Here is a 12,002-nt window from a genome sequence, read left to right as displayed (position 1 = left end):
TGGTCTTTGTCAGTCTTTGTTTATGCATAGCATTTCATAATCTATTGTATTTCTTTTTTCCTATAAATGCCTGCAAAAAATGAATCTCGAGATAGTATATTGTAATGTAAACATACTTTGAAAGTAAATTCACTTCAATTATGAACTTATTCCACTTATCTGCCACTTACTTCCCTTCACTTACTTGCATTCTCTTACAGAATGTACTCTTCACATCCTCCGCTTTCCCTTTCATTTCATTTTCTTTCCACTTACCTTCTGTCATCTACCATCCCACTTCATTATTCTTCAACCACCAGTCCTAATTTCTTGGTCTTCCTCCTGATTGTTCATCTTCTCTCACTTCTTCTCCTTATGTTGCTTTTATCCAACATGCCCCACCCGTACCCTTCCCGCCCCCCCCCCCCCAATACCTACCTGATCTACTTATCTGCTCATGATCCCGCCCTGTCTCATCTGAATGTTTGGTTTTGCTTACCTTATTATTGTACCACATTTTTAAATGAATAAAATTTTGTATATATAATAAAGCCTTTATTTTGAATGAATCCTGTCATCTGATTTAACTCTGGAGCTCTGCAAGTAACTCTCTTGTTAGGCTCAGAACAAGATTATGACAGAATATAAAAACAAGGAGATAATACTGAGTCTTTATAAGACACTAGTCAGGCTGCACTTGGAGTATTGGGCCCTATGTCACAGAAAGGATGTGTTGTTATTGGAGAGAGTCCAGAGGAGGTTCATGAGGATGATTCTGGGAATGAAGGGGTTAACACATGAGAAGCTTTTGGCAGCTTTGGGCCTGTACTCACTGGGATTTAGAAGAATGTGGGGTGGATCTCATTGAAACCTATCGAATGTTGAATGGATTAGACAAGGTGGAAGTGGACAGGATGTTTCCTGTGGTGGGAGTATCCGGAACTGGAGGACACAGCCTCAAAATTAGGACCAACCTTTTAGAACAGAAGTAAGGTAGAATTTTTTTTTTAGCCAAAGCATAAAGAATCCATGGAATGCTCTGCCACAGACTGCAGTGGAGGCTAAGTCCATGAGTATGTTTAAAGTGGAAGTTGATCGATTCCTGATTGGTCAGGGCCTCAGATGATGGAATGGCAGAACGGACTCGCTGGGCTGAATGGCCTAATTCTACTCCCATGTCTTCTAGACTTATGGACAGAAATCATGCTGTTGAATTTCTTATCAGTGTTTTCATGAGGACATAAATTAATCTGTCCTGAAAAAGATGTCAGATAGCTTCTTCTCTAACCTCACAGCATTAAGAGATTTGATAACCTTTTAATCCTGGACATAATGTGTAAACTTCATGAAGATCTTTCACTCTCTATAACCTATCACTGTAACGCAAACAACTTCAAGTTTGTAACATTACCATTTGTTAATACCATGTAAGATGGACTGCATTTATTCTACTGGTTTCTATGTCTTATAAAATCAATCAAGTTTAATTGAATAAATGTAGTCCATCTTACATGGCATTCTTATAGTTAAATGTAAGATTTTTACACTATTCACACTGCTGCTTAAATAATACACTTTCTGTATTTACTCAATTCTTTGTAATGTTAAAAGCTATTTTAGTATTATACTTGTAAGAAATACTTAAGGAAACTTAAAAAAATCTTAGGATACTTTCAAGTGCTTCCTGCCATATGGCTCAAAGCTATTCTGGATGTTGCAGCAATTGGTGATTATTCACCTCAGAGGAGGACAAAGTGAAGCAAAGAAGAAAGTAATTTGCCCCTGTATAGATCTGTTTGGAAGGACATTTTAAATTCACTATGAAGTAAGGTTAGTCTAGAATCCTTTGATGCTTGAAGGATGGTGTGCAAAGGGTCAACAAATGTATTTGGTGAGAAGCTATTGTTTTATGTTATAGGAAGCCCAAGGAGTAGATAACCATAAGACCATAAGATATAGGAGCAGAATTAGGCCATTTGGCCCATCGAGTCTGCTCTGCCATTTTTTCATGGCTGATCCATTTTTCCTCTCAGCCTCAATCTTCTGCCTTCTTCCCATATCCCTTCATATCCTGATCAATCAAGAATCTATCAATCTCTGCCTTAAATATACCTAACAACTTGGCCTCTGCAGCTGTTCTAAAATGCACTGCCAGCTGTGGTAGAGGTGGATACAGTAGGGTCTTTTAAGAAACTCTTAGATAGGTAAATGCAGCTTAGAAAAATAGAGGGCTATGTGGTAGAGCAATTCTAGGCAGTTTCTAGAGTAGGTTACATGGTCAGCACAACATCATGGGCTGAAGGGCCTGCAATGAGCTGAAGATTTGTATGTTCCGTGTTCCTCATCTCCGTTCCAAAAGGATGTCCCTCTATTCTGATGCTGTGTCCTCTAGTCTTAGACTCTCCCACCATAGGAAACATCCTCTTCACATCGACGCGATGAAGGCCTTTCACCGTTTGATAGATTTCAATTAGGTCACCTCTTATTCCTCTGAATTCTAGTGAATACAGGCCCAGCATAATCAAATGCTCTTCCAATGACAAGTCATTCAATCCTGGAATCATTTTCGTGAATCTTCTTTGAACCCTCTCCAGCTTCAGCACATTCTTTCTAACTTCAGAGGCCCAAAACTGCTCACAATATTCCAAGTGAGGCCTCACCAGTGCTTTATAAAGCCTCAGCATCATATCCTTGCTTTTGTACTCTAGTCCTCTTGAAATGAATGCTAATATCACATTTACCTTCATCACCACAGATTCAACCAGCAAATTAACCTTTCGGGAATCCTGCACAAGGACACCCAAGAAATCTTTCTCCATTTAGAAAATAGTATACACTTTTATTTATTCTGACAAAGTGCCTGACCATATACTTCCCAACACTGTATTCCATCTACCTCTTCCTTGTCCATTCTTTTAATCAGTGTAAGTCCTTCTGTACTTCCTCAAAACTACCTGCCCCTCCACCTATCCATGTATAATCCACAAACTTTGCAATAAAGCCATCAATTTCATTATTGAAATCATTGACATATAATGTAAAAAGAATCATTCCCAACACAGACCGCTGTTGTAAACCACTAGTCACTGGCAGCCAACCAGAAAAGGCTCCCTTTATTCTCACTCTTTGCCTCCTGCCAACCATCCAATATTTTATCCATGCTAGTATATTTCCGATAATACCATGGGCACTTAACTTGTTAAGCAGCCCCATGTGTGACACCTTGTCAAAGGCCTTCTGAAAATCCAAGTACACAACATCAACTGATTTCTCCTTTGTCCATCCTGCTTGCTATTTCTTCAAAGAATTCCAACAGATTTGTCAGTCAAGATTTTCTGTTGAGGAAACCATGCTGACTATGGCCTATGTTACCATGTGCCTTCAAGTACCCCACAGCCACATCCTTAACAATCGACTCCAACATCTTGCCAACCACTGAGGTTAGGCTTACTAGCCTATAATTTCCTTTCTTCTGCCTCTCTCTCTTCTTGAAGAGTGGAGTGACATTTGCAATTTTTCTGACTTGCATACCATTCCAGAATCTAGTGATCCTTGAAAGATCATTACTAACGCCTTCATGATCTCTTCAACTAGCTCTTCCAGAACTTGGGATGTACACCATCTGATCCAGGTGACCGATCTACCTTCAGACCTTTCCGTTTCCCAAGAACCATCTTCCTAGTAATGGCAACTTGACACACTTCATGCCCCCTTGCACCTGGAACTTCCACCATACTGCTAGTATCTTCCACAGTGAAGATCGATGCAAAATACTTATTCAGTTCATCTGCCATTTCCTTGTCCCCCATTACTACCTCTCCAGCATAACTTCCAGCAGTCCGATATCCACTGTCACCTCTCTTTCACACTTTATGTATCTGAAGAAACTTCTGGTATCCTCTTTAATATTATTGGCTAACATATTTTTGTATTCCATCTTTACCTTCTTAATGACGTCTTAGTTGCCTTCTGCTGGTTTTTAAAAGCTTCCCAATACTCTAATTTCCCACTAATTTTTGCTCTATTATATGCCCTCTCTTTGCCTTTTATGTTGGTTTTGACTTCTCTTGTTAGCCATGGTTCTGTCGTCTTGCCTCTAGAATACTTCTTCCTCTTTGGGATATATATATCCTGAGCCTTAAGAGTTGCCTCCAGAAATTCCAGCCATTACTGCTCTGCAATCATCCCTGCCAGTGTTCTTTCCCTTCTCAAAACTCAGGTTGAATTCCATCATATTATATCCACTTCCCTCAAGGGTTCTTTTACCATAAGTTTTCTAATCAATTGCACAACATCAAATCCAGAATAGCTGATCCCCTAGTAGGCTCAACCATGAGATGCTTTAAAAAGCCATCTCATAGACATTCTAGAAATTCCTCCTCTTGGGAACAGAATATACTCCGCTCTATTTAAACTTCCTAAGGTCTTGTTCTGGCTTTGGAAATTTGTGCTTCTCATGCAGAATGATAAGAGCACATGTTGAAAATGGATACGAGAGTAAATAGATATCACAGATTTTTCTGTACATTAATACATTTTTCATTTCTAAGAACTAGTTTTATCTTTGAAATAAGTAAGATCTTGTAGAAATAGCGATAAACAATTCATTTGTCTCATAACTGCACAATTTTTTATGAATCTAATGGCTTTTAGCTTATTGTTAGTTTGGCCTGATATACCATCTTACCATATTTCTGAAGTAAGTATCTGAATATAACTAACCCAGCAATGGCCCCATTCTTTGGATGAATGTTCTATTCACTACTACTCAGTGAGTAGCAGAAAATGTAAAGCTGGGTATTAAAGATAGGAAGAACGTGGTTCATGCTTGGAAGGTTATCAAGTGAAATGATAAAAAACACTCAAAATGAAAATGTTTGGCATAAGTTAAAAATATGCAAAATTGAAGAACTTACCTCTAAAGTAGTTAATACTATTTTTTTTGCAGAAGAAAAATAAGCATCCCACAGGAATTGTGTTTGTTGCCTAAGTGCCAATATTTTCTCATGATGGATAGATCTAGTAATTGAAGGAACCTGCAAAACAAGGAATGAAACTAAGTGAAAGAAAGAAATAAACAATACAGAAAGTAAATGCTATTTTCCATTGTCGCAAACACCAGAAACTAATGCAATATACATCTACTAGTGCCATTGAGATCATGGAAGAATTATATCTTCTTAGTGTGAATTCATTCTTCAGATGTTTCATTCCTTGCTTTCATATATGCTTTTGCTGCTTTTCTCCTTTCATTCATTCTAAATTAATAATCATTCACTTTCCTTCCAGAACCTACTGGCCTGATGTTAAAAAAAAACAAACAGCTGGAGGGGCTAGGCAGGTCATGTTGCTTCTGTGGAGAAGTTTCTCAGCAATATCCTGCATCAGGACTGAGTGTAGAGAAGAAGCTAGGATAAAGTGGGTGGGTGAGGGATAAAGCAGGAATTGGCAAGTTATAGATGGAACCAGGTGAGGAGGTGGAACCAGGAGGGATCGTGGAGCGAGAGTTAGAGGCTGGAAGATGATAAGTAGAAACAAAAGACTGCAGATTCTGAAATCTACAATTTGAAATCTGAAAATTCACTGATCTACTCTTGTAATCTACTGCCTCTCCTTCAAAATCACATTTCTCTTCAAAGTCCTTGACTCTGTTGTTGAAGATCTGTGACCATCTTCCCCACAAATTCAGCATGGATATTTGCAATGAAGTTTGCCATTGCCCATCATGCTGAGACAACCCTTGGCCAGTACACCTCTATTCATGTTAGAATCCTGTCATTCTGTGTCTGTTCACTCATTCAAGTTCTCCAAGATATTGTGTGACAACATATCATACACCTAAGATTTAGGAATATTATTCTATTTTATATGGGCAGATGGTGTTTCTGAGCAGTGTCCACTTTTCTACTTTTGAAAAATTGAGACCTGTGGGATTTAAAGTTTCCGAATAATTCAAAAAATTCAAGGACAGTTCCAGAGTAATCAAGGCATAGTGCTCTGCATACTTTAGTATATAGTGAAATTTATATAAAATGAATTTTGTTTATACAGTTCATGATCTTTAAGAAAATAGATGTTATTATACATTTTGTCAGTCAGATTAACATTTTCAACTTGAATGGCAATATTTTGCTCCATTACAAGCATTCTCAATCAACCTTTGAAAATGCTCGACTTTAGTGTATTTAATTTCAGTTCAACAGTTTCCTTTTTGAGAAAGAAAGCATACCAGTGGAACCAGAGTTAAATTTCAGCCCCAGTAACAAACATTACACCTCTTGCAATACTAAGAATATTTCCATATGAATTGTGCACTAATGCCTTACCTTGCTGTCTTTTTAAAAAATCTTTACAGTGTCTTGCATAAGTTATGTATAATTTATGTTTGTATTTTGTCAGGACCTATGTGCCTGTAATGTCGCTACAAGCAGGCTTTTCATTGTACCTGCAGTATAACTCACTGTACTTGCACACATTATTATTATTATTATTTAAATTTTTTTATTAGTTTTTCAAAACATTTTACAAAATTAAAAACCCCAAATCCCAAAGGGGAGCATTAATACAGTGCAAGATTAAGCATACAATAACAATATGCTACAAAGGAAGAGAATTTAACAAAAAAGCACCTAAATTAAAGACAAGTGAGCTTAGTGTCCTCCCCAAGCCCCACAACACAAGAAAAAAACAACAACTCCAGACCAACCACCACACAGTATAAAGAGTATAAGTCCGGACAGTCAAACTCCCAGACTGTGAATACACTTAGTAACAGAGGATAATAATGCCTACTACCAGAAAAAAAAAGGGAGCTGAAAGCAAGGGACCGAAAAGAAGAAAAAAGAAAAAAAAAGAAAAAAAAAACCCTAGTCAAGAGGAAGGTTATGAAAGTACTCGATAAAAGGTCCCCAGACCTTATGGAACTTTAGATCCGAATTAAGAACAGAATAATGAATTTTTTCGAGGTCCAAGCAGGCCATAATGTCGTTAAGCCATTGCGCATGAGTGGGCGGGGCAACATCTCTCCATCTAAGGAGGATCAAGCGTCTCGCCAGGAGAGAGGCAAAGGATAGTATTCGGCATTTGGTCGGACCCAGACATAAATCTGTCTCGCCCCAAAAACCGAACAGAGCAATTAAGGGGTTAGGTTCTAGGTGCTGATTCAGAATACCCGATAATGTAGTGAAGACATCTTTCCAGAATTTCTCCAAGCTAGGACAGAACCAGTACATGTGGATGAGAGAGGCCACGCCCCTCTTGCATTTATCACAGAGCGGACTAATGCCAGGGTAGAATCGAGATAGTTTAGATTTAGACATATGGGCTCTATGAACAATCTTAAACTGTAAGAGGCAATGGCGAGCACAAAGGGAGGTTGAGTTAACCGATTTGAGAACTGAGTCCCAGCTCTCCTTGGATAAGGAGATATTTAAATCCTGCTCCCAGGCCATTTTAATTTTATCCACAGGGGCCCGTCATAAGGCTGCTAGTTTATCTCGGATAATTGAAATTAAACCTTTACCTAGTGGATTAATGGAAAGAAATAGGTCCATAGCATTTTTCGCAGGCATTTCAGGAAAGTTACGAATTAAAGGAGCAGTAAAGTGTCAGATTTGGAGATATCTGAAAAAGTAAGCATTAGGCAGGTTGAACTTAACGGAGAGCTGCTGAAAAGAAGCGAAGCGATTATCAATGAAGAGATCTTCAAAATGTCTAATGCCCTTCCTGTACCAAACACAGAATGCTGAATCGTATGTAGTAGGTAAAAAAAGGTGATTATGTGTGACAGGGCTAGAAACGGAAAACCCCTGGAAACCATAGCATTTCCTGAACTGAGCCCATATACGCAAAGTGTGTCTAACCAGAGGATTAGCTATTGATCTGGGCAGACTGCTAGCGAGTGCAGAGCCAAGAAGTGCAGATATAGATAATTCTTTAGTGGAGCTCAACTCCATTGCCACCCAGTTAGGGCACTCGGGTTGACCATGGAAGAAAGACCAGAAGGCAGCACAACGTATATTAGCTGCCCAGTAATATAAGCGAAAGTTAGGTAAAGCCATGCCACCCTCTTTTTTAGATTTTTGGAGGTGGATTTTATTAATTCTAGAGCGCTTATTCTGCCACAGATATGACAAAATAATAGAGTCTAAGGAATCAAAAAAAGATTTAGGAATAAAAATTGGGATAGATTGAAATAAGTATAAAAATTTGGGGAGAACATACATTTTAACAACATTAATACGACCTACCAAGGACATAGATAGAGGTGACCATTGTACCAGACTCAGTTTTATAGCATATGAAAGATTGACAAAGTTTTCACGAAAGAGATCTTTAAACTTCCTTGTGACTGTAATTCCAAGATAAGTAAATTGATTATGGACTACTTTAAAAGGGAGATCACGAAATATTAGTTCTTGTGCTACTTGTACACATTATAACGAACTTGATGTGACTAAATTATGCCTCTCGTCATACAATTTTCACCTCATTCACAAATGTGAGTTGTCAACTAGGTAGGTGGTCAATTTAGACTAGGCAGCCAGTCTTTGTGAAGATACAGTCAAATAATAATCATGTCACAAACATAAACAACAAATAAAAACAGAAATGCACATCTGGCTACATCTGGCAGGAACAGGAAAGAGCTGCTATTTAAGGTATAAAACTTCTTGCAGTAATGTAAATTGCAAACAGTAAGTTATGAATAGAATGTAACTGGAAGAAGTCATGAGAACCTGAAAGAGAAAACAGACACAGAGAAAAGCAGAGCCAAAGCTTTGATGGGAAACATGTTTAAAGATAGATATGGCAAATGCAAAAATACCATTGAGAAAGAAAATAATTTAGAAGCATGTATAGTCGATTCACAGGTTACGTTCAATGAACTATGAATGCATCTGTAATTAAAGGCATGTGGTATTGCAAATTAGAACCATTTTAGCAACTGGTTAGTGGAAAACATGCTGCTGATTGGCTTGACACATCAGTAGAGATTCGGTATAATTTAAAAAAGCACCTGTTAAAGCTTGCTTCCAACTTTGAAAGGGAGCAGGTTTCCTGTGTGCATTCATTCAGTGTAAAAAAAGTTAAGGCAGATGGAGCTATCTTTAAAAATGGGTATCATCTTTATTTTTAACATCTTTCTTTAAAACAGATATTCAGAAATGATGATTCTGTACTTTTGCCAGTCAATTTGTGACGATCACTACAGCTCGGGACTTTGGAGTTTGGAATTCAATTTTGGCGTCCTTTGTAAGCAAGTTTATATGTTCCTTCCCATGTGCAGAAGGTTTCTTTCTGCTGCCCCAGTTTCCTCCCATTGCACAAAGAGGTGCCAGCAAATTGTTATTACGAATAGTCCCGACATTAGGCTAGGGTTAAATTGGTGGGATGCTGGGCAGTGCAGCTTGAAAGGCCAGAAGGGCCTATTCCACCCTACATCTCTAAGTAAGTAAATAAGTAAATCTTGTGACAATTTGCAGATGTCTACATTTACATGAATATAAACCTTAACAGTTCATGTGTATCAGAAGCAGAGCTTGGGAGAAAATTGCTTGCTTTTGAACATTGAAACTCCTATTATTATTATTTAATGTCTCCAGATTTGAAATGATTTGACTTGAATGTTACCCTAAGCTGCAGAATCTAGGTGCACATCTAATTGTTAGTTTCTTTAAAGACAATAGTTTTAATTATAAATTCCAATCATACCTATGGCTGGAAATGAATGCAGTGATAGTGGATGTGTTGTTGTAATTCACTAATCTACCAAAAACACCTGGATTCTGGAGTTGTTCCATGAGACCATATGACCGAGGAGTAGAAAACTGGAAATGCAATTCCATTGTGCAAGATAACATTGTGAAAATAAACCATTGGCCAGTTAGCTTAACGTCTATCATTAGTAAAGTGTTGGAATCTATTTTTAGGGATGTAATGGTGAGACATTTAGAAAAACATAAAACAATCAGTGTTGGTAAGGGTTTTTTAAAGTAATGTTTTATAAATTTGCCAGCATTGTTTGAGGATGCTGGCAAATTTTGTTAAACATACAGGTAGAGTCAGATGTAATGTTTGTACTTCCACAATACATTCAAAAAGGTGCAACATAAAAGATAACTGCATCACCATTTCATTGCACAGCGAAAAGCTACTGCCAGATTTTTGTGGGAATAGCCAATTCTTTCTATATTTATTACAATAATTTGTGATATAAAACTTTTTCAGTGGAGTAAGATAAAATTGAAAGTTGTACTGTGATGGTGTTGGACCTGCCGACCACAAAGTTCTGAACTCAAATGAAGACTTTGAGCCCTGTCGGATATAAATAACCTTGAGTACTCTCGGTAAAGGGAGATTATACTGTAACCACCCAATCTTCATAGAATAGTTCACTTTCCTGTTTATTCTCCATGGCGAATTTAGCTGCCAATACCCACTATTTGAGCAGTGGGTCCCCTCTTCCTACCAAGGAGAAGATACTTCCAGCTAACAAAGTAGTTTAAGACATAGTTCATTTACTTACAGAGATACACACTTAACTCCAAACAACATTATTAAAACATATCTAAAACTCTCAGATGGTTTGTATCTTAAACACTTTGAAATTACAATCCATTTCTAAAACACAAAGGATTTCCAAAACACAGGTATAATTCTTATAAATTAAAAAGACATACCAAAAGTGCAGACAAATGAAACATTTGTCATAGAAATCAAGCCAGATGAATGGTTTCTAGTTCACCCTGTGTTTCTTTTATTCTTCTAGATGTTCCTTACCCCATTCCTAATGTCCGAAATTCTTTCTATATTTATACACTTTCTTAGCCATCTGGTTGACCTATACATACGTATATATTTTCTCAGATACCATTTTTATACAAAAGGTCTAAAAGCTGCTTGCTGATATAGTTCCAGCTACCTACAATTAATCCTGTAAAACTGACTTCTCTGAGTACCTAAAACTCCCAACTTATTAATATATCAGTTATTGATATGCTAAGTGGTTGATTCCATCTGGCCTGCAGGCTTCTTGGAACTAAGCAACTTAGTCAGCGCTGTCTGTTTTGAAACAAGCCAAATTACATAACCCATTGTTTTGTACTGCACCTCTTTGAGATGCAAGACAGGATGTTATGAGCCAGCAGGTCTAAGGCTCCAGAGAGCTTGTCTGCAAAACTGTCTATAGATAGTTGTTTATTTTAACTTCAAACTGACTACTGCTTTCCATTTCCATTTTAAGAACTGAATACTGGCTCTGGTTTATGACCAGAAGCTAAACAAAGCATAGAAGTGGAAGTTTACTTACAACTGTCTGCTCTCGACAAGTGACAACTGCTATGTTTAGAATGTGAGCTTTACAAAAAAACCACAAGGGGATCAATGGCCCAGGAAGCAAATATTCATCACAACGCATTTTTAAAAATGAATGCAGAGATTTGCAGTAGAAGTGAAAGAACACAATTCTGTTGTAATAAAGCTGCTAGCCACCAGTACCATTACTTTAATGTGCTGGTACTTGCTGTTAGTGGTAGGCAATCAGCACATCACTGTGACCAGCATGTCTGGGTATGGATTTACATTTCCTAGACATGCTGCTAATAGCTTGCTATCTGATGACATCCCAATGCAAAATGTTGAGGTTCTAATGTCATCTCATTGGGCACGTTAGAACAAAGTACCCCAACAAGCTAAGCCAACTGTCAAAACTGTCAAAGTCTTTCAATATCTTTAATCCTGTGCCTGGCATTAAAAAAACAAAGAAAGAAAGAATTAAAAATCTTACAATGATAACATTTCCTTAAAATAAGAGTTAAAACATTTAGTAAAATTAAAAAAATGTACGTAACTTTATATTGTGGTGACACAGCAGTATAGTGGTTAGTGCGCCACTATTGTATTAGAACATTAGATCATTAGAAAGCTTTTGACAAGAACAGGCAATTCAGCCCAACAAAGCTTGCCAAATTCCTATTCACATAGTGTGGTGAAATTACTATCGAGTTTAGATTTGAAGGTCT

General features: G+C 37.6%; 1 protein-coding gene across 2 annotated transcripts in view; it reads right to left on the bottom strand.

Moving 5' to 3' along the window:
* LOC140733582 (exostosin-1-like) overlaps positions 1-12,002 on the bottom strand; it is a 453,577-nt gene that overhangs the window by 123,691 nt on the left and 317,884 nt on the right. For both annotated transcript variants that reach the window (XM_073057124.1, XM_073057122.1), the window contains one exon: positions 4,896-5,015. In XM_073057124.1, coding sequence (XP_072913225.1) covers positions 4,896-5,015 — 120 coding nt within the window. The remainder of the gene's footprint in view (positions 1-4,895; positions 5,016-12,002) is intronic.

The sequence above is a fragment of the Hemitrygon akajei genome, chromosome 9 (assembly GCF_048418815.1).
Source record: "Hemitrygon akajei chromosome 9, sHemAka1.3, whole genome shotgun sequence".
NCBI classification, from domain to species: Eukaryota; Metazoa; Chordata; class Chondrichthyes; order Myliobatiformes; family Dasyatidae; genus Hemitrygon; species Hemitrygon akajei.
Note: the sequence above shows the minus strand (reverse complement) of the source record. Positions and strands in the feature narration are given on the sequence as shown.